Raw genomic sequence first — 23,862 nt, forward strand, 5'->3', positions numbered from 1 at the left:
GAGTGAGTGAGTGAGTGAGTGAGTGAGTGAGTGAGTGAGTGAGTGAGTGAGTGAGTGAGTGATGGAGTGAGTGATGGAGTGAGTGATCAAATAAGTGAGTGATCGAGTGAGTGAGTGATCAAGTGAGAGATTGAGTGAGTGATCGATTGAGTGATCGAGTGAGTGAGTGATCGAGTGAGTGAGTGAGTGAGTGATCGATTGAGTGAGCGAGTGAGTTAGAGATTGAGTGAGTGACTGAGTGAGTGATTAAGTGAGTGATGGAGTGAGTGAGTATGTTGGTGAGTGATTGATCAAGTGAGTGAGTGAGTGATCGAGTGAGGGAGTGAGTGAGGGAGTGATTATTTGAGTGATCGAGTGAGTGAATGAGCGAACGATTAAGTGAGTGATGGAGTGAGTGATGGAGTGAGTGATTGAGTGAGTGATCGAGTGAGTGAGTGATCAAGTGAGTCAGTGAGTGATCGAGTGAGAGATTGAGTGTGTGAGTGAGTGATCAAGTGAGTGAGTGAGTGATCGAGTGAGAGTGTGAGTGAGTGAGTGAGATAGCGAATATGTGATGGAGTGAGTGAATCATCAAGTGAGTTATCAGGTGAGTGATCGAGTGAGTGATGGATAGTGAGTGAGTGATCGAGTGAGTGAGTGAGTGATCGAGTGAGTGATCGATTGAGTGATCGAGTGAGTGAGTGATCGAGTGAGTGATGGATAGTGAGTGAGTAAGTGAGTGAGTGATCGAGTGAGTGAGTGATCGAGTGAGAGATTGAGTGAGTGATCGAGTGAGTGAGTGATCGAGTGAGTGAGTGATCGAGTGAGTGATGGATAGTGAGTGAGTAAGTGAGTGAGTGATCGAGTGAGTGAGTGAGTGAGTGAGTGAGTGAGTGAGTGAGTGAGTGAGTGAGTGAGTGAGTGATTGAATGAGTGATGGAGTGAGTGATGGAGTGAGTGATTGAGTGACTTAGTGAGTGATTGATCGAGTGATTGAGTGACTGAGTGAGTGATTGATCGAGTGAGTGAGTGATTGAGTGACTGAGTGCGTGATCGAGTGAGGGAGTGATTAAGTGAGTGATCGAGTGAGTGAATGAGCGAACGATTGAGTGAGTGATCGAGTGAGTGAGTGATCGAGTGAGCGATTGAGCAAGTGATTGAATGAGTGATCGAGAGAGTGAATGAGTGATTGAGTGAGTGAGTGATCGAGAGAGTGAGTGAGAACTCTGCATGATATTGGCCTGTATTGTTCTCAACCGTTCACTGTTAGTTAAGGCAGACTAATGCATTCAGCTGTGTTTTAATGCCCTTACAGCAACAATACAATCAAGTAATTTCCTTACCTTCGCTCCATCAGATCCAGGTGTTCCTGGTAGCCCGCGAGGCCCTTGGAGGCCTGCTGGTCCTGCACCTCCTCTCTCTCCCGGGAACCCACGCTCACCCTGAGGCGAGTGAGAGTGTGAGATGCTTTAACACATGAATGAAATGAATGCTTACAAACCTAACAGGGAAGAAAGACTGGTGACTCACTCGAGGTCCTGTGGCCCCAGCAGCGCCAGCTTCTCCTGGAACACCCTGAATAAGCAAACACATCGTGTTCAGCACTGTATAAACAATTGATCAAGTCAAGATGTTCTTCATCTTCTACAAACTCACCTGATCACCAGGTTTACCTCCTTCACCAGGGGGACCAGGGGGACCGGGTAGCCCCTGCAAAATACATCAGTGTTGATGATGGTTTGAAAATTGTAATGACAATACAATAAAAAAGCACTACAGCACTGTCAATGAGAAAAGATATCAGTTGGTAAATGATTGGTCCTAGTACACTCACCTGGAAGCCAGAAGGTCCAGGCTGACCCTGTTCTCCTCGTTCTCCTGCAGAGCCCTGAAATAATGAAGCCTTGTGTTGAGACTCTTAACTGCATCTCAATCATTCATTTAATGAGCACACAGCTGATGTAAAACAAATAGTGTGAAAGACGCTTACAGCTGGTCCAGGAGGTCCCCCAGCACCTGTCTCACCATCTTTTCCAGGCAGACCCTACAGAGAGAGGGATAGAGAGAAATGAAACTGAAGCTCTGTGAGTTTAACAGTATAACAGTGTTTCTCCATGATACATAAAATCCTGCCTTTCTCTGTATTTTGCATGTCAGTCTGATGGGTCTGAGATGATAGATTTATTTGTAATATATTCTCCCTTAAATTCACAAGGATGTTTGAAGAATATCATAATAACAAATCAAACCTTGACAATGTTATAATAAAAAGCAGTGGACAGAAAACAGGAATCATGCATCTGTTTGATTTGTGTTTGAGCTTCAATGTTTCTCACGTGTGGAGCTCACGCTCGCTGTCGACACGTGTGTGTGTGTGTGTTTATTATCACTGATGATAAAATCTGATAAATATCATGAGAAATGTCCTCCCAAATTTAATAAACAAATATAGATACATGTAGAATGATTCAATCTTTATTTTATTATTGAATATTGTCGCTGTCTGACTTTACAGGAGATGGAAAAACACTGTATGTTTTTGAAGAATTAAACCCTATGTGCTTAAAGTGGATATTGTGGCTTTAAATATGGCCAGGCACTTGCACCGTTCATTAAGACAGAGATATTAAAAGATGTACAGTTCAGTACAAACAATTAAAGCATAACAAGTGTTTCATTCCCATAGAAAATCTGTATAAGAAAATGCTTTCCATCATAGTACGTTAAATCCTTTTATAATGTTCTAGTGTAACACAGGTCAGAATTGAGCCGATCAGAAAAAAAAAAATGTAATTTGCAACAATTATATTTTCATGTAAAATAAGAAAAGAAGTAATATAATGTTACTAAAGTAGTCCTGCTGTGCTAAGAATTAAAAAAATAAATAAACACAACATTTTATGTTTGTTATATGACGTGCGCTACGTATGACGTCATAGAGATGAGACGGAATAGTCGCACGGAGAGCACGCACTTTGCAGATAGCGGGTGTGATCAAAGCGGATTTAAAAGGCAATTATAACAATCATCCTTGTTTAATATGCATAAATAATATGTAGTATGGTGTTATAACCCTTGTATAAAACTTATTTGGGTCATTTTAGTGCGATGATTGATGATATTGAAGTGGATGATAGCCGATTGTGGGGCCTGTAGAAACCTTATGCGGTTGATTAATTGTGTTGAAATCCCCCGGATTTGGTGAGTTTCAAAATAATATAATGTTCAATTCTCTGAAATGAAGCGTTAATGAGTTACATTCATATTCAGGAGTGTTTTATATGGGTTAATATGCATGTATTTGTCTAGTTGGTAATTGTAATGTAGTGTAACTGTATGCATTAAGTTTATTAAGAGCTCAAAAAAGATGCTTATCAGCAGAGTATTGTCATTTATGTATATAAGTGGTCAAGTGTGAAGTGATAAAATAGTATTTTCCACCCAGTTGAGTTAAGGCATGTAAGATATGCTGAGTTTAAAAGTCATATATGAGTGTCTATATGATATGTCCATGATGTTTATGGCACTGTTGTATGAACAGGTCAGGTTTTTTTGGCAAGTCTGGAACAGACTGTGATCCTGAGATGGCGAGCCTCCCAGTTTGAGAATCCTAAAAGACACGGAAAGAAGGGAATTCACGAATCGTGGAGTGACAAGTGCTTTATCTGTTTTCACAAGTGGAATTTACTCAGCCTTATTGGTATTTCTCATCAGTTACCTCGACATTGCACAGAACTGATTGTAGCACTCTTGAACGTTTACACCACAGACATTCGTATACACTACAATACGGATTCAGAAGACAATTTTCTTTGCACAAGTACATACACACTTGTTCCATGGTTTGAGAACTGTTCATCTATGGTGAATTACTGACAAGTTTTTGTATTATTTTCAGTTATATTGTTATTTTTCTTGATGTGATCGGTTTATTGGAAATTGTATTCTTTGTGGGTTAGAGGTTCTAATTCAACCAAGGTAAAAAAATCAAAACCCTCTTGGTGAAAGTATTTTCCTGGTCTGACTACTTTGTGTGTTAGTGTGCATTCTCTCATTCTTGCCCTCAGTAGCGAACCTAGCATTCTGGTCCATTACAGTGTATCCTACTACACTGATAGTGAAGCTGGTTACAGTAAGTGGCGAGCCAGCCAGGAGGGCATTGTAGTAAGAAAAAAATACAAATAAATAACCTTTAAAGACACAAGAGACCAGGAAAATAACTTAAAATTTGAAGTGGTGCAAATAGTGTCAACATGGAAGTGGTTGAGTCTGAAATTATCAAAATTGCCAAGTATGGTCATGTTCAGGTTCATGGTCAGTATAGACATATTCGCATAGACAATCCCAAATCGCCTTACCATAGAGAAGTCATAGTAGAGTACAGCAGTTGTTCTGCATTAGTGACTCTCAAACCATTGTTGCCTTACACTTTTGAGAGTCCGCACGACGTTGCTTACCACATTAGGCCTCTGTCAAGTGTCTATGCGTTAGCAGTAACTGAACATGCTACAACCCATAACTTTGCTGAACTGAACAGAATAGCAAAGCTCAGTGGCAGAACTTTTGATGATCTCTTGAGAGAGCAGCTTCTCTCAACCTCTGTCACCGTTGCTGACAATCCAACTGATTCAAATGATCTTGAGTCGTCCCAAACGACCGATTCTTCTTCCTCAAACATTCCTCTTCCTCAAAAAAAAGCTGAGTATTCAGGAGGAACGAAACTCTGATACGGTCCACAGAGTGGTTACAGGAGGCCTTTCACCGACACTTGAGGCAATGGATGTGAACCCACCTGAAGTCCAAAGACTGGTCATCGAGCACATTATGAAGAGTGATGGAGTTTCACCCTCTAGTGCTTCATTCAGGCTAAGAGTATTCTCAGGAAAAGTTCCTCGTCCTACTGGCGAAGTTGATTATGACACTTGGCGAAACAGTGTGGAGTTAATTCTTCAAGACCCTTCACTGTCTGACTTGCATCGGTCTAGGAGGATCTTAGACAGCCTACTGCCACCAGCATCAGAAATTGTCAAGCAGTTAGGTGCAAAAGCCTTACCTTGAAATCTTGGACTCAGCTTTTGATACCGTAGAGGACGGTGATGACCTTTTTGTGAAGTTTCTGAATATGCTGCAAAACACAGGTGAAAAGCCTTCCTTGTACTTGCAACGGTTGCACACTAACCTTCTCAAAGTGGTGAAAAGAGGCGGCATTTCTGCAGATGAGGCTGACCAACAACTTCTGAAACAATTTTGTCGGGGTTGTTGGGACGACACATTAATTGCCAACCTTAAGCTTGAACATAAAAGGAACCGACCACCCCCATTCCCTGAGTTACTTTTGCAGTTGCGTAGTGAGGAGAACAAACACTCTGCGAAGGAAAGCCGCATGAGACAGCACCTAGGCGCACAGAGACAAAGAGCCAGTTCCCATATTGTCACTGCTAACCCTCTCGATCTGAGTCGAAACGAAATGTCAGAAGGGACTGAGGTCGTTGAATTACGACAACAAGTTGCCAAGCTCCAGAGCCAGATTGCTAAGCAAAAGAATAAACAGACAGGACGAAGTGTGTCGCCGTCAACCAATGCTGTCCTCGAGCTCAAGCAACAAGTCACCGAGCTCCAGAGTCAAATGTCAAAGCTCAGAGTCCAAAAGAGCCCAGAGCCGAAGGGCAGTTCAAGCAAAATGAAGCAAACAAACATACAATTTTCCAGAGGGGACCCTCTTAAAGCTGACCACAAGCTTCATCACAGGGCCAGGCTATTGTTTTCAATGCGTCATCCCGTTCGGCTACAGAGCTGTGATTCAGACCATCGAACACAGACGCCAACAAAAAGAAAACAGTAGCATAGGAATTGTTAGGCTGCCTGGTGTTGGACCTGCTGTTGTTCCTGCAGGTCAAAATGTCGTTCTTGAAGGAGTGGTGAGTGTAAGAGGACAAGTAGCAGAGAAATGGGCTGTGATGGAGCCTCCTTCGTGTTCACCTTTTCCTGGAGGGCTGCTAGTTGCCAGCTGTTTACTAAACTTACCTCAGCACCCATCACAGGAGGTTCCAGTGGTGTTAAAGAATGAAACCGAGCATGACATTATAATCCCCGGCAAGAGTGTGATTGCAGACATTCATGCTTTGCAGAAAGTGATGTCACACAAAGTTTTGCAATCTGATTGCTCAGTGTCAAGTGTTAGTGCAAAACCCGTTGAAGAACTCTGCTTTGACTTCGGTGATTCCTGTCTGCCAGAGGAGTGGAAGAGGAGAATCACTCAGAAACTGCGCGCTATGCACGAAGTCTTTGCTTCGCACGACATGGATGTTGGACGAACAGACAAAGTTAGACACAGCATCAAGTTACACTAGTCAATCACGTTACACAAGTTATAAAGTTTATTGTAGCGGTATGTTATAAAAGATGAAGTGCTACACACAGACAGTTTGGACTGTACAGTATGTGACACATGCCAAACTCTTCTCTGCTCATCAAATACATAAAACTCTTCGAATACACGAGAATTTATAATTGTTATGTTGTTATATGTAAGAAAACAATGCCAGGCAGAATATTCACTACAATCTATTCAATCAGACAAACATGGTTAAAACCAGATAATTATATTGCTTTAAGTGAATCTGTCCCCAAGATTACTATTATAAACATGAGCCTTGTCTAAAAGGCAGAGGGGGAGGTGTCGCAGCACTTTACAATAACTCTATTAGTATTTCCCAGAAGTCTAACTCTAAATATAATTCTTTTCATGTTTCAACACCTAATACCAAGGATAAAACATTTTTTTTAATTTATTCTGGCTATTGTATATAGGTCTCCAGGCACCACACAGATTTTATTAAAGAATTTGGTGGCTTCTTATCAGAACTAGTACTGGCTATAACTTCAACTACCAAAGATGCGTTTCTTGATTTTTGCCTGAATTGTCTCAAATCGCTAGTGTGAGAAATAACGTTGAAGATCTTGACACTACCACTGAAAATTTTAACTCCACCGTCGCGGTAACACTAGACACAGTTGCTCCTCTACGTTTAAAGAAGATTAAAAATGGCAGTCCCACACCGTGGTATAATGAACACACTCAGGCTCTAAAGAAAGCGGCCTAAAAAATGGAGCGCAACTTTAAGAAAACTAAATTAGAGGTATTTCATACAGCATGGAAAGATAGTATTCGAAAATACAGGAAAGCCCTAAAAACTTATAGATCCGCCTACTTTTCATCACTAATAGAAGAAAACCAGCACAACCCTAGGTTTTTATTTAACACAGTGGCTGAATTAACAAGAAATAATTGGTCAGCGACTTCATATTCTGGATATCAGCATAACCGTGATGAATTTATGAACTACTTCACAAATAAAATCCAAGATATTACAGAAAAAAATATAGCAATGCAACCAGAAGTGAAACCCGCTGAACAAACTGACTACAGCACCCCTAAGGAGAAACTGCAATTATTGTCTTCCGTAGATCACGATGAACTGTCTTAAATCATTAGATCATCTAAATCAACATGCATGCTAGACCCTATACCTACAAATCTACTGAAAGAGATGCTCCCAGAAATTATAGATCCTCTTCTTAGTATTTGTAATACGCTCAATAAAAGGGAAGGAAGGAGGCGGGAACCGGCGAACATTTAATAACTTTAATCAAAAATAAACAAACAATAACACGGAAGTAAAAAGGCCACAAACATAAACAAAACTTAACGTATGTCCGGGCCCGGTCCTCTCTCGCCGTTTCCTCCTGTTGGCCTTTTATGCTTTCGATCTCCTCTGTGGGAGATACGAGGCCGGTGTGATGCCCAGCTGATCTTCGTTATCGCTCGCGCCACTGGCCTCTCTTCCTCCTCCCACGGCTCTCGTCCCGCCTCCCTCGTCACATACCCCCATCGCCCCTCACACCCACGAGCCTGTGCTTACTCCCCCCCGGGGTGCCAGTCTCTCCTGCCCCAGCGCCTGGGGGTATGGACAGATGAGACGAGAGAACGGAGACGGAAGCACCAGGAGCGACAGGGGCGAGAGAGGGGAGAGAGGAAACAAAACAAAATTGGCCCTGACACGCTGTCGCTCGGTCCTCAGCCAGCCGAGAGGCTCTTCCTCGCGGTGCCATGCGGTGGTACTGGACGCTCCCTTGCTCCACCTCCACCCCCTGGTGGCTGGCAATGGCTCCTCCGGCCCCTGGCGGCCGGCGATGGCTCCTACGGCTGAGGGCAGCCGGCAGGAAGTCCCCCGCTTCCTGCTCCTCCCCTGCACCTCGGATGGCAGCAGGCTCCGGTCCATGGCAAGCGGGGCTGACTCCTCCGCTCCCTCCCGGATGGCAGACACCCCACCTCAGACCCAGGGGCATGGCAGCGAGGTCCTCATGTCCTGGCGGCCGGCGGTGGCTCCTCCGACTGAGGGCAGCCGGCAGCAGGCCCCCCGCTTCCTGCTCCTCCCCTATCTGGCGGACGGCAGCAGGCTCCGGCCCACGGCAAGCGGGGCTGACCTCTCCGCTCCCTCTCGGATGGCAGCCACCCCACCTCAGACCCAGGACACGGCAGGAGGTCTTTGCCCCATCCGGGCACACGCGCCAGCACCACCGCCTCGGGCAGCCGATCGCGGACTTCTCTCGTCCGCGCTGCCCGACCTCTCCGGCACCGTGATCCCCCCTCAGCGGTGAGGACTCTTCGACAGCATGTCCCTTCTTCCTCCCGGGTTTCAGCACCACTGTAATAAGCTCAATAAAAGGGAAGGAAGGAGGCGGGAACCGGCGAACATTTAACAACTTTAATCAAAAATAAAGAAACCATAACACGGAAGTAAAAAGGCCAGCAGCCACCTCACGGTAGACTGCCGGCCACACAAACATAAACAAAACTTAACCTATGTCCGGGCCCGGTCCTCTCTTGCCATTTCCTCCTGTCGCTCAGCCTTTTATGCTTCCGATCTTCTACGTGGGAGACGATCTCCTCCTCCCACGGCTCTCGTCCCGCCTCCCTCGTCACAGTATTATTAACTCATCTCTGACATTAGGACATGTGCCTAAAGCATATAAGGTGGCTGTTATAAGGCCCCTTGTCAAAAAAACCCAACTTGACCCTAGAGAACTAGGGAACTACAGGCCTATATCAAATCTACCTTTCATATCACATGTGCTGGAAAAAGTAGTTTCAACTCAATTATTCTCCTTCCTCCAAAGGAATGACATCAATGAAGAATTCCAGTCTGGATTACAAATGATCTGCTATATTCGTCTGATGGAGGTTGTATCTCGTTATTGGTGCTGCTAGACCTTAGTGCTGGATTCGATACCATTGACCACAGCACACTCCTACATAGACTCGAAAATTACGTTGACATTAAGGGAATAGCGTTGAAATGGTTTAAATCTTATTTAACAATGAGGTGTCACGCAAATCGCAAGTCCAGTATGATGTACCACAGGGCTCAGTCTTAGGGCCTCTGCTCTTCGCATTATACATGCTACCTCTAGGAGATATAATAAAGCGACACGGAGTTAGCTTTTACTGTTATGCTGATGATACTCAACTTTATATCTCCTCGAAGCCTCATGAAACACAGCAGTTCCATTGAATAATGGAATGCATAGTCGATATAAAAAACTGGATGAGTAAAAACTTTTTATTACTGAACTCGGACAAAACAGAAGTGTTACTTATTGGACCCAAAACTGCTATACATAACAACCAAGAATACTGCTTAGCTATTGACGGATGTTCCATAAAACCCTCGTCGTCAGCTAAGAATCTTGCCGTTCCATTCGATAGTAATCTGTCATTTCAGAGCCACGTCGCCAACACCTGTAAAATTATGTTTTTCCATTTTAAGAATATATCTAAACTACGTCATATGCTGTCAATGTCAGATGCAGAGAAGTTAATTCATGCCTTCATGACATCAAGACTAGATTACTGTAATGCACTGTTAGGTGGTTACCCTGTTGGATTATTACAAAAACTCCAACTGGTCGTGCGTGTGTGTGTGTGTGTGTGTGTGTGTGTGTGTGTGTGTGTGTGTGTGCGCGCGCGTCCATGTGTGTGTGTTTATGTCTATATGTGTTAGTACGTCTGCATATTGTGTATGTGGAGTGTTTTGTATGTGGGTATGTCTGTCTTCTGTGTTTTCACCTTTTACTTGTTTTTACAGGTACAACTTTAATTGTTTTGCTTATAGTCAATGTCTCATGTACAGCTGCTTTGTAACAATGAAAATTGTAAAAATCGCTATATAAATAAAGTTGAGTTGAGTTGAGCTGGACCAATGAATTCGACACGTGAGTGATGGGGAAACTGTTCAGTTTGGTTCGCATCTTGCGTCCGTATAGCAGTTCATACGGTGAGGTTGAGGTAGTGGCATGGGGTGTGTGGCATGATAGACTTGAAGCCAGTCGGTCACAGTTTCTTTCCACGGTTGTGACTGTAGGATTTCAGTTCGAATGCAGCCCCTAAGAGCACGGTGAAACCTCTCGATAGCTCTGATGGCAGCTGGATAGTACACAGATGTCTTGTTATGACGTATACCCCTGGTCTAAAGGAATTCAGCAAAGACAGCTGGGGTAAACTGCGGCCCGTTGTTGGTGACCATAGTTTCTGGATTTCCATGGCGGCTGAAATCAATGACAGCCTCAGCTGTGGCGGATGAGAAAAAGGCAAGTTTGGGCAACTTTGAATAGTAGTCGGGTAATGTAACAGCATATCGACAAGCAGGCACTGCAGACTCAAATGTCCAAACGATATCTAGACCTAACTGCTTCCAAGGACCACCAGGAAGTGGAACTGGTTGCAGAGGAGCTGGATGAGTGTGAGCTGTTTTTTCATGAGACAGACAAGGGGCACAGGCCGATATGCAGGACTGAACTTGAGAATCCATACAAGGCCACCAGTAAAGGTCACGCAAACGCTGTTTAGTGAGTACGATTCCCTGGTAGCTTTCATGGGGTCAGTGTATGACGCATTGTGACAGGCACCACTACTCTGGAACCACAGAAGATGCAATGAACTTGCACTGAAAGTTCGTTTCTCAATTTGTAGTAAGGCATTAAATCCCGAGCAACAGCCCGTATAGAGGAAGGCCAGCCGCGGTGGATTTGCTCCCGTAGAGCTTTCATTTCTGAATACCAGAGACAAGCACTCTCAATATCTGAAACCAGAAGAGAATGCAGCGTGGAAGAAATCAGTGCCACAAGTTCTGGTTCCACGGCCGTAGAGGGATCAGTAGGCACTTGCAGAGGGAGACGGGAAAGGCAGTCTTCTGTATGGTTTTGTGAGCTGCGATACGCAGTCCCGCCCTGTTCATTCCCTTGGTAGTAAGCGCCTGGTGGTCTTTGCAGAAAAGTAAAACGTCAGCCCCACAAATATGTGCGCCACTTTGCTGTGGCCCACATGCATGCCAGTGTTTATTTTTCCCCCACAGAGTATTAACGCTCTGTCATTGTAAGCTACTGGTTTCTCTGTACCATCTGGCTGAATTTTGGCAAAGACAGCATGCAGTCCATAATCACAGGCGTCAGTCATGATCACAGAGCGAAGTGACGGGTCATACAAAGCTAGGTCAGAGCTCGGCACTAAGAGTTGCTTGATGTTACCAAAACTGGCCTGAGCAGCTTCAGACCACGCGGAAGTCTCTATTCACGCATAGGAGCCACGAGTAGTGGCACTTTTCGTTGTTTAAAACCAGTCCAGCCTCTTTTAGTTTCCGCAACGCACTTTGGAGGGTCTGATCGTGCTCTTCATCAGTGGCACCAACGATTAGATCGTCCAGATAGTTTTGGACGCCCGGAACTCCTTCCAGAAGGGTTGCCATCATTTTCTGAAATGCCGATGGAGCTGATGCTAGGCCATATGGGACCCGGCAAAATCTGAATATGCCCTTGTGCATAATGAAAGCCATAAGGTCTCTACTGTCTTCGTGGATGGGAACCTGGTAGTAGGGGTTGGCCAGGTCGATAGTAAAGAAAAGTGTGGCACCTCGCAGGCTGGAAAAAAGCTCATCTATGCGAGTCAGGGGGTAGCAATCAGTGACTACGGCCTTATTTGGTTAGCGAAGGTCAGCACACATTAGTATACCTGCATTCTTTTTTCTTGTAACTACAATGGGGAAACCCGAGGAGTAGCATCAATTTCTTCAATGATACCAGCCTGCAGCAGACGACTGAGTTCAGCCGAGATAGCATACCTGTCTGCGAAAGGCAATCGCTGTAGTTTTTGGCGCACAGGCTGAACTGTTGGATCAATCTTGACTTTGTGTACAAACTGTTTCACACACCCTATTTCAGGTGGGGGGGGGGGGGTGCCAGGTGCAGCAGTAATTGTGGACAGAACAGGAGTAGCTGGTAGTGCATCTGAGGTGGTAACAGTATCAGCATTAATACAAAGGTGCAAGGCACTAATTAAGTCCATACCAAGTAACGCAGACCCTCCTCTACCACGAAAAAAATGGCTGGAGTGCTTGAATTCGCTACGGACACCTGGGCATGAAGACATGTGCTGGGATGTGTTTGTGTGTAAGTCACCAGTCTAGCAGAAGATGGAGACAAAAGGGTGGGAAAAAATTGTTTGTAGACCTGGTGTGGTAATATGGAGAATGCACATCCAGTATCTACAGTAAGTCATATTTCCTTGGCAGCAGAGGGAGATGTATGAATGGTGGAGTTGCAAAACAGTCTCTTTGAGGCTTGATCGTTGTTGCTGCCTGTATAAAATATAGTCACATCAGGCAACTGCAACTCATGTACTTTAATGGTTGGAACAGTTTGACATACACGGGCAAAATGTCTCATTTTTTTACAGGACTTGCATTGAGCATTTGCAGCCGGGCATTTAACAGAATTGACTAAATGCTTGTCAAAGCCACACTTAAAGAAAGATCTAAGTGGCGGAGTGGCCACAGCAGAGCGATTATGATGATGATGTTTGTTTGTACTTTTTTGTGGTTTCGAGTACACAGCCTGTACTGGAATTCCTTTAGCCAACGCTCCTCTGTCTGAAACCATTCTTTTTGCTTGGTCAGCAGCAGCTTCCATCTGTGTTGCAAGAGTTACAGCCATGTCTATTGTAAGATCTGACTCCAGTAACAATCTTTCTATAATACTGTCACTCAACAATTGTTCCAGTAATTGATCACTTATCATGTCATCACATTTGTCGTCGTGCCAGGACATGCAGAGCAGCTACATACTGCGCGATAGTCTCGTGTGGAAATTGAGCTTGCTTTCTGAATGCATAGCGTTCAACAACAACATTGACTTTTGGAGTGAAACGTTTCTCTAATGTGCTAACAGCAGACGCATACGTGTCACCTGTGTCTGGTAGAGCGTAAAAGATCCGCTGTCTATGGAGTTTATATAGACCGAAAACTCATTTGCATAATGATAACCACGGGTGGAAAGCTGCTCCGTGAGGGCGCATTTATACTCCGCGAGCGAGCAGAACAGTATCCGTGCACGGAAAAGAATCCTTGCGAGAGCGCATTTCTGCTCCGCGAGCAAAAACTCAGTCCGCGAGCAGAGGCTTTGACGAGCGCGCACGCGATTCTCTCTATGCTCTCGCAACTGCTCAACACTTGCTCACTCGTTGAGTTGACTTCTGAGACGGGACAATGGCAGATGTCTCCGCTCATTTGATTGGTAACTTTAACATGCACTCACCTACATGCAGTCACCTACAGATTACCTGTCTTACTACCTAATGATTAGTGTATTACCTTGCCTTAGTTATGTGTTAGTATTTTGGTAAGTGACATTTTGATTTACATCTGTCAACAAAAATTATGCTATATAATATAGCAGTTAAACTTACATGTCATGTATGACCTATTTAAAACATACTACGATAATATAATTAAATGTCTCCTGTAGTCATTAAATTTGAGTTATCTAATATCTGTTTACTGGCATAGCCATTTTAATATTTTCAAAACAAATAAAGCAAAACAAATAAATGATTTAAATTAGATTTTAGAGAGTACATCATACTGTAATTTATAATAACTTGTGCTTTAAGTTCCCTTTCTGTCAGTCTCTCGACGTTGTGTCGAACCGACAGAATGGAGTTTGTCTTGAGAACCTATTATCTTCTGAGTATTTAGAAATAGCCAATGAAAATTGGCGAATGAAATTTGCATGCCGGACTCCTCCCCGAATGTTCATTCACCTTTTGTTCTTCAGAGCCTACGCATCTGATGAGCTTCTCTACGATCTTTGGTGATCATTTTGCTGCTGGAATCTTCAACGTGGTACAGCGGACGGTCCCTTCCTGCAGTGACTCTCCCCTGGGCGTCTCGGCAGTTCCGGAGGTGTTTGAGCAAATTTCCTTTTCTGAAAGAGCAAATTTCTCCAGCGTGGCTTGTCCTGCTGTTCTCATGGGTGCAACACACTCATCGAGGAGGGGGACGGACACGATGCCTGCTTCCAGTACGCTGGGGCAGACGTTGTGGATACGTCCTGCCCGCACTGCGGGCGGTGACGATTCAGACGTTGCGTCACGGGTGGCTGTGTTCCCACGGGACTCAGCCACCACCTCGTTTGCTCCCCATTCCGTGGCGGCAGGACTACGGCCCTGCCATCCGCTACGGCAAGCAGCGAGGGTGATATGAGGATTGCTGTGAGCGATAATCCGCCAGCCACTGGCTCACAGACCGTTCGCACCTCGTCTCGCTCGTCTGACCGTTCCCCAGGAGACGGTCTGCCGTCTTATTCCTCAATCACGTATTCGGACACTATGCGTGATGATGAGATGTCTCTTGCAGCATCGGGGGGTGACGTACTGCCATCCGACGATTCCTCTGGCTCCCTCCCTCAAGGGGTCGAGCCCAGGAAGAAGCGGACGTCGAAATGTCAGCCATGCTTTCCCGGGCCGCCGTGAGTGTTGGGTTGCAGTGCCTGCACTGCCTCTAACGGAACTCGCGGCTGGCTACATGGCGCCTCGGGTTTGAGCGTGGCTCAAGCCGAGCCCGCCCTCAGTGCCGTGTTTACCGGAAGTGCATGAGGAACTTAGTAAGACCTGGAAACGCCCCCTTTCCGGCACGTTTCACATCAAATAAAGTTCTGTCACCCTCTCTTCCCTCAAGGTTGGGACAGCTAGAGGATACGTCGATGTCCCCCAGGTGGAGTATGCCGCCACGGTGCACTCGTGCCCGTAGGCGGCGGCCAGCTGGGGATGGGGCTCGACCTAGACTCCCGTCCAAAGCATGTGGGGTCTCGGCATCTCTGGTGTCGAGAGCTTACATTGCAGCAGACCAAGCTGCCTCCTCTCTCCACGCTATGGCTCCTGCCAGGCCAGGGCGTTGAGAGAGCTTCACAAGGGTAAGACCGACCCAGCGCCTATGCAGGAACTCCGCGCCGCCACCGACCTCACTCTACGGGCGACCAAGGTGACCACGCGGGCCCTGGGTCGGACGATGTCCACACTTGTGGTCCATGAGAAACTCCTCTGGCCGATCCTTGCGCAGATGAGTAACGCCGGGAAGGTCTGCTTTCTCGACGCACCCGTCTCGCAAGGGGGGGGGCTGGTTGGTGTTACTGTCGAGCCGCAGCGGCCCTGCTCACCCCCCATCGGGGGCGCGAGACCCGCATGCGGCCGCCCCCGGAGGGTTCTCGACAGTAAAGAAGCAGTCCTCCGTGCCGCGACTCGGCCGCCCCGGCCGTCGAGTCCCGTGCACTGTCTGCTTCCCAGCAGCACTGGTCCTCTTCGACGCCCTCCAGCTCTGGCGCCCCCCACTCAGGCGGCCCCCCTGGAGGAGACAGCGAAGAGGAGACCATCGCCTTATCAGCAGCCATGGTGAAGCAGCCCTCATGGGAAGACCTCAGGGGGATCGAGGCTACCATTGGGCCCGACCCCAGCCACATCGCTGGGAAGTCGGACCTCCCCCGGCAAGGAATCCGTACTGCTAGCCATCGAACCACCCCCAGGGGGACGATGAAAAAGATCGTACCTTTAGTCCCCCTGTCTCATTCTGAGAGCCTACCGGCTTCCCAGACTGTCAGGCTGGCTAGGGAAGACGATCCGTCTCGGCTACGCGATCCAGTCGCCTCACACCTGCCAAGTTTCAGGGCATCCGATATACCTCAGTCAGAGGCTAGGATGTTCCCATACTTCTGGCGAGGTCGCCACCCTTCTGGAGAAGGAGTGATCGAGCCCGTCTCATCAGCCGAGATGTTCAACGGGTTTTACAGCCTGTACTTCATTGTCCCCAAGAAAGGCAGGGGGTTGCGCCCTATCTTGGGTATGTGTGTTCTGAACAGGCACCTACACAATAGCTGCCTTTCAGGTTGATCACGCAGAAGCGCATCCTGACGTCCGTCAGGTGTCAGGACTGGTTCATGGCAATCGACCTGAAGGATGCGTACTTCATGTCTCGATCCTCCCTCGACATCGGCCGTTCCTACGGTTCGCGTTCGAGGGACAGGCATATCAGTACAAGGTCCTCCCCTTCGGTCTGTCCCTGTCTCCACGAGTCTTTACGAAGGTCGTGGAAGCCTTCCCCTTAGGGAAGGAGGTGTGCGGGTACTAAACTATCTCGACGACTGGCTCAGCTTGGCGCACTCTCGAGATCTGTTGTGTACACACAGGGACCTGGTGCTCCGGCACCTAGATCAGTGGGGCTACAGGTCAACTGAGAAGAGCGAGCTCTCCCCGGTGCAGAGAGTCCTCTTTCTCGGTATGGAACTCGACTCTGTCCTCATGAGCGGCCCCGCTCACCCCCCACGATGAGGAAGCCCGCGCGGCCTCCAGAGGCAGTGCGACTGACTACAGAGTGCGCCCGATCAGTGTTGAACTGCCTGAAGCTCTCAGGCAGTCAACAGTCCCCCTGAAACAATTCAAAGGCTCCTGGGATGGCATCCTGGGTGGGGGTGGTCCCCCTCGGGTCAGTGCACATACGACTGCTCCAACACTGGTTACAGAGTCAAGTTCATTGGAGAGCGTGGCACAACGGCAGCAGGCGTATGGTCATCACGCTTTTTCTGCCGACACACCCTAACCCCCTGGTGACAGGGGTCCCCTTAGGGATACCTCCCTGTAGGGTTGTGGTGCCGTGTGCAACGGGCATGCAGTGTCGGGGCGGTGGACAGGCCCCCGCCTCCGTTGGTATTTCAGCTGCCTAGAGTTGTTGGTTATGCTACTTGCATTGAGGAGGCTACTACCCCTCGTGCAGGGCAAGCACGTGCTGGTCCGGTCGGACAGCACAGTTGCTGTGGCGTATATCATTGGTGGCATTCGATCGTGACAGCTAACATGACTCGCCCGGCGCCTCCTCCTCTGGAGTCAGCAGGTGATCAGTTCCCTGCGAGCCACACACATCCCAGGCATCCTGAACCAGACAGCCGATGCGCTCTCTCGTCAGTCGACGCCTTGCGGAGAGTGGCGACTCCATCCCTGCGCAGCCGGCTCATTTGGGAGCAGTTCGGCCAGGCACAGGTGGTCCTGTTGCCTCCCCGGACTCCACCCATTGTCTGCTTTGGTACTCCCTGTCCGAGGCAACCCTTGGCACGGATGCCCTTGCGCACAGCTGGCAGCGGGACAAGCGGAAGTACGCTTCCCCCCAGTGAGCCTCATTGCACAGGTCCTGTGCAAGGCCAGGGAAGAGGAGCATCAAGTGGTACTAGTTACGCCCCTTTGGCCTAACCAGGACTTGGTTCTCGGAGCTAAGACTCTGACAACAACTTCCCCCTGGCCGCTCCCCCTGGCAAACTGCTTCCCCAGGGGAAGGGGCACGTTACGGCATCCCAGGCAGAACCTGGTCTCCATGTCTGGACGGGACGAGGAGATCCTGAGTGACCCACCCCCGGTCTGGTTGGGACGTCACTCAGGCTAGGGCCTCGGCCACTGGGCGGCTATACGCCCATAAGTGACGCCTCTTCTCGTCCTGGTGCTCTTCTCGGCGAGAAGACCCGCGGAGTTGCTCGGTCGGGTACGAGCTGTCCCTTCCTCAAAAGAGACTGGGGAGTAACCTCTCCCCCTCCACACTGGGAATGTATGTAGCCGCTATGGCCGCTCATCATGACCCAAGTGCTGGGTAGCCTCTGGGACAGCACGACCTGGTCATTAGGTTCCCAAGGGGCGCGAGAGGGTGACCACCTTATCCGTGCTCCGTACCCTCTTGCGACCTAGGTGGCGGGCCTCAAGAGGCCCCGCCCCCTTCGAGCCTCTCGTGGTTGCCGCTCTTTCTCAGTCTTGATAAAGATGGCTTTCCTGATGGCGCTCACCTCCAAGAGGGTAGGGGATCTGCAAGCAGCCTCCGTGTCCACAGATTACCTAGAACTCGGGGCCGGGATTCTCATGTTATCTTGAGACCCCGCCCCGGCTACGTGCTCAAAGTTCCCACCACTCTTCCGAGAGACCAGGTGGTGAACCTGCAGGCGCTCCCCACCGGGGGAAGACCCAACCTTTCCGTGTTGTGTCCAGTACGCGCACTGCGCCTCTACTTGGACCGCACGCAGAGCCCAGAAGCTCTGAGCAGCTCTTTGTCTGTTTCGGAGGTCAGCAGAAGGGAGGGCTGTCTCCAAACAGAGGCTGGCGCACTGGATCGTGGATGCCCCCGTTAGGGCATACCGATCTCAATTCGCCCCTGCCCGTTGGGAGTGAGGCACACTCCTCGTGGGCACTGGCTCAGGGCGCCTCTCTAGCAGACATCTGCAGAGATGCGGGTTGGGCTATGCCCAATGACTCCGTGAGGTTCTAATACCTACGCGCGGAACCGTGTCAGCCCGCAAGGTGTAGGACCGGCAGCCGGTAGGGCGTATGCCTGCGAAAGCCCTTCCCCCTTCCTTAGGGGGATCAGCGGCTATCAGCGGCATTATTCCCCCCCCCGGAGGATGCTTAAGGCTCCTCAGACCAAAGGTGAATGAATGAGCACGCCGGCTTCCCTCTTATACCCGGACATCCGGGGAGGAGTCCGGCATTCAAATTTCATTCGCCAATTTTCATTGGCCTTTTCTAAATACTCAGAAGATGATAGGTTCTCAAGACAAACCCCATTCTGTCGGTTCGACACAACGTCTCGTTCCCTCCATCAGCGAACCGAGGTTACATCTGTAACCAAGACGTTATACTGTTGTATTGTACTGCCATTTATTAATTCTCATTTTATAACAATTTCATGAAAATATTAACAATACAAAAGCAATTATGAATACACATACCAAACTATTTATTCCTAACTTCCTGTCAAGATGCCAAATATGTAAATCCAAAGCGAAGGGCATACATAACACTGTAACCCAAGTTTAAAAACGGAAAAAAAGTATTGTGTTATGCCAAATTAAGACATCTGTGCAACGGGTAAGATACAGGTGAGTGCATGTTAAAAGTGACCAATCAAAGGATAGGAGAAGTCTGCCATTGTCCCGCCTCCAAAGTCTCAGAAGTCAATTCGACGAGTGAGCAAATGTTGAGCAGTTGCAGTTGAGACTGAATTGCACATGTGCTCGTCAATGCCTCTGCTCACGGACTGCGTTTTTGCACAAGGAGCAGAAATGCGCTCTCGCAAAGATTCTTTTCCGTGCACGGATACTGTTCTGCGCTCTCGCGAGGGTGTTTTTACGCTCGTGGAACTGTTCTATGCGCGTGACTTTTGGGACTGAATAAACTCCATAGCTGTCCCTCTGTTCCCAAACAGTGAAGTAACGTATCTCTTTTGCGGACGTCACGCCAAGCGTCCATGTTCGCAATAATCACCAGTAAGTAGTTCTGAAACATCTGTAGCCACATGTAGAAAGGCATCGGCGGTTCCCCCGGGCAGAGCAAAAACATTGCTAGTGCAGGAACATTAACAGACATTTTGAAAGTCACAGCAACCAAAAATTTCAATACGGGGTATCCTCGTCGCCTATTTGTTATGTTGTTATATGTAAGACAACAATGCCAGGCAGAATATTCATTACAATCTTTTTAATCAGACAGCGTAGCAATTCTCTTATCAGGGATACATGCAACTCACTTCTTTGCAACCCTCTTCATCCCCCTTTATGTATGTTAATGCCCCCTAGTGGCAACACTCAGAATACAAGTATTCTAGAACACAACAATAGTATTAGTGTTTAAAATATTATATTCAAGGTTTCTGTTGAACAGCGACAATACTGACATTATTATAATTATTTATAAATGTTCGTTTGTGTAATAAACGTTATAATAAACTGCCCTAAGTAACATATGACATTTTAAAAGTTTACAAAACTGATGGCGTGGATCGGGAACTTGTGAGTCTGGTCGCCTGAAGTGCAACTGCGGCACACGTGTCACAGCACTGCCCACAAGGCCATTGGCTGAGACATTCTGGAGGTACAGAGTTTTATTTTCACTGAAATAACAAGTGTCTAACAATGGGCTAGTTGCATGTAGCCGCCATATTAGGTTTCTGATCAGCGAGTGTGGGCCGGCAAATATGAGCGTTTTTTAGATAAAAATAAGAAACTGATACAGTATATCAGTGACATGACAGAATAACCTCTTAACATTGCTAAGTACCTCATTAAGCCCAGAGGTGGAAAGTAACAAATTACATTTACTCGCGTTACTGTATGGAGTAGGTTTTTTGTGTACTTGTACTTTTTTAAGTAGCTTTTGAAATCTGTAATCATACTTAAGTATGATTTGTGTGATGTATTGTACTTCGTTGTATTTAAAATCACACCCGTTACTGAGTTATAAAATAATGAAAACATTGCAAGGAAAAAAATGCGATCGGAAATGACTCCAGAGAATAATGGGCGCGAGTTTGAGGTTGTGCCGATACCAGAAGAGCGATGGAGACGGAGAAGTTAGACATCGATATAGTGCACCTGTCCTAAGGTGAAACCCTACGAACTCTAACTGCTGAAGACAATGAAGTAAACCCCTGGCCATATTTAAGCAACCATTTCAGCTTCAAGACAGGATTATGGACCCTGTGCAAACTAGCATTTTATAAAAATCTTAATGTGCAAGAATGTAGAGGTAAGATAAATCATATTTGTTTAAATACTGCCCGTACCCTTGACTAATAAGAAGTTTGAACTGTATAGTAAAAGTCAAAACGACATTGGATCATAATGCTTTATATTATAAGTGTTTAATCTCATTTTGTAGATGCACGGTTCACTAATGTGTCTGCACCACATTTACGCAGTGTGTATGGAACCGAACTGAACAACTTCTGCTTTAATGACATATTTAAACGTGCATCATATGTCTCTCTCTTCTGTAAGCGCGGTGCAAGAAAGTCATATGAAAATATGCTCGCTATTTCATGCATTTTGAAAGCCTCACCAGTCCTGCCGGGAAATGACCATGTTGCCAGATCATGTTGTTGATAAGAACAGCAAACAATGACAAGCCGAAAATAAACCTACAAATCGACAAAATTTAATAAGGCAAAAAACCACTACGCACAACTAAGTTTATTAACTATATAATGTATCTGCAGCTTCATAAGAAAATACTTAACAACAAATGCGAAGCTCTCAAAAATATGTAAACATGGCAACACTGCGAGAGCGCGCTGTGAAGCTCTGAACATAAACAAAACGCAGCGTGTCTGTCTGTGTTTTAGTTAAAATTGCCTCACTTAACTAGTCTTTGGCCGAACACAGCAGATACGTATCAAACGGATTAAACTCTTGGGATTCATGTTTCTTGTTCACCAACTGCAAACATGTTGCAATGGTAACGATCAGGTTACAACGGTACATCATCACATTTACTCTCATTCCGCACAAACGTGGAACCATTGTATGTGGTTTCACTGCTAAAACTTAGCAGTGTGTACCATTGATTAAGAAAATAAGGCTTACAATCTTTTATAAGGCTTAATTTCGCTTCTGAAGAAAATATTTATTGATTTAAGAATTGTTTCGTTAATATTTCTGCTATAGGATTCTGTGGTATTTCTGCAAAACAAGGCAAAAAATTGTTTTTATTTGTTGCAGTGCACTTGTAACCCGTTTTAATACAGGTACGTCTAAAAAAATGTGAATATCATGAATAAGGTCAATATTTTTTGTCACTCATTTCAGAAAGTGAAACCAACATCTTATATAGATTCATTACGCATAGAGTGAAATATTTCAAGCCTTTATTTATTATATGCCAAGTCCTGCTGGAAAATGAAATCAGCATCTCCATAAAGCTTGTCAGAAGAAGGAAGCATGAAGTGTTGTAAAATGTCCTGGTAGATGGCTGCGTTGACTGTGGACTTCAGAAAACACAGTGGACCTCTTATCAGATGAAAGTAAATTTTGCATTTCATTTGGAAATCAAGGTCCCAGAGTCTGGAGGAAGAGAGGAGAGGCACAGAATCCATGTTGCTTGAAGTCCAGTGTGAAGTTTCCACAGTCAGTGATGGTTTGGGGTACCATGTCATCTGCTGTTGTTGGTCCACTGTGTTTTCTGAAGTCCACAGTCAACGCAGCCATTTACCAGGACATTTTAGAGCACTTCATGCTTCCTGCTGCTGACAAGCTTTATGGAGATGCTGATTTCATTTTCCAGCAGGACTTTGCACCAAAAGCTGGTTCAATGACCATGGTGTTACTGTGCTTGATTGGCCAGCAAACCCGCCTGACCTGAACCCCATAGAGAATCTATGATGAGAGACACCAGACCTAACAATGCAGAAGAGCTGAAGGCCGCTATCACAGCCGCCTGGGCTTCCATTACACCTGAGCAGTGCCACAGGCTGATTGCCTCCATGCCACGCCACATCGATGCAGTAATTCATGCAAAAGGAGGCCCAACCAAATATTGAGTGCATAGAAATGAACATACTTTTCTGAAGCCTGACATTTCTGTTTAACTATCCTTTTTTATTGACCTTAGGTAATATTCTAATTGTCTGAGACACTGGATTTGGGGTTTTCATTATCTGTAAGCCATAATCTTTAAATTTCCAAGAAGTAAAGGCTTGAAATATAATATATATATATATATATATAATATATGGGTTTCACTTTCTTAAATGAGTGACAAAAAATATTGACCTATTTCACGATATTCCAATTTTTTGAGATGTACCTGTATTTAAAATTAGGCACTATGACTAATGTTGGTGTTGCACAAAACAGGAGAGGTCTCCCTCCCACTTTTAAAAAGTTACTAAGTAACTTTTACTTTGGGTAAATTTTAAACAAGCTACTTTTTACTTGAGTAGATTTTTTGACTGATAACTTTATTTGTACTCAAGTACAATTTCATCAAAGTAGTAGTACTTGTATTTGAGTATAATATTTTTGTACTTTTTCTACCTCTGGTTAAGCCAACACAACTTGATATCACAGCAAAAAAGACTTTCATTCCCTCCCCGTTTACTCTATAGTCCATGCTCATGTGGTTAACCAAAATCCCTAAACACAATTCATTCATGTAAACATAAGCCAGCATGAGTATTGTACATTTCCACAGAGATGATTGTTGGGGGACTTAGAAGAACATAAAAATGTATGGGCAGTGGATACGAGTTTATTGTTGTTTTGCTTGAAGATGGTGCCCACACACGCTGATCGGAAATATAATAAGGTGGCTATATTTAACTAGCTCATAAGTGGTTAGCTCACTCATCCAGAGAGGATCAATGATTCCTGTAACACACAGCACTGTGTAACATGTAACACATCACACATACTGCACATCCAGTACACGTGAATTGTAATGCATGTATTCTGTCACGACTGTGGCAGAAGAACCCAAGCGCAGGCAGATGTGAAGGGGTTGAACACAAGACTTTAATACACGAAACGAGAAAACAAAAACCCACAAGGGGGACAACCAGAACTATAACTAAAATAAAAAACTGAAACAAAACACTTCCCACGGGGGGGCAAAAACGAACTAACAAAACAAGGCACAACACAACGTCTTACAAAAAAAACACGGAAGGGTGACTAAGACTAAACACAACACTCACATTA

The 23,862-nt window shown here is 46.1% G+C and overlaps 1 protein-coding gene across 3 annotated transcripts in view; it reads right to left on the reverse strand.

The window, feature by feature from the left end:
• Positions 1-376: 376 nt before the first annotated feature.
• Positions 377-23,862, reverse strand: part of col2a1b (collagen, type II, alpha 1b) — an 83,135-nt gene continuing 59,649 nt past the window's right edge. For 2 of the 3 annotated variants that reach the window (XM_057361380.1, XM_057361381.1), the window contains 5 exons: positions 1,970-2,023; positions 1,814-1,867; positions 1,636-1,689; positions 1,510-1,554; positions 377-1,421 (listed from right to left, as the gene is read on the reverse strand). In XM_057361380.1, the coding sequence (XP_057217363.1) occupies positions 1,269-1,421; positions 1,510-1,554; positions 1,636-1,689; positions 1,814-1,867; positions 1,970-2,023 (360 nt within the window). In that variant the 3' untranslated portion in view covers positions 377-1,268. The remainder of the gene's footprint in view (positions 1,422-1,509; positions 1,555-1,635; positions 1,690-1,813; positions 1,868-1,969; positions 2,024-23,862) is intronic. The other variant, XM_057361379.1, reaches the window with a different exon arrangement.

Source organism: Triplophysa rosa, linkage group LG20 (assembly GCF_024868665.1).
Source record: "Triplophysa rosa linkage group LG20, Trosa_1v2, whole genome shotgun sequence".
NCBI classification, from domain to species: domain Eukaryota; kingdom Metazoa; phylum Chordata; class Actinopteri; order Cypriniformes; family Nemacheilidae; genus Triplophysa; species Triplophysa rosa.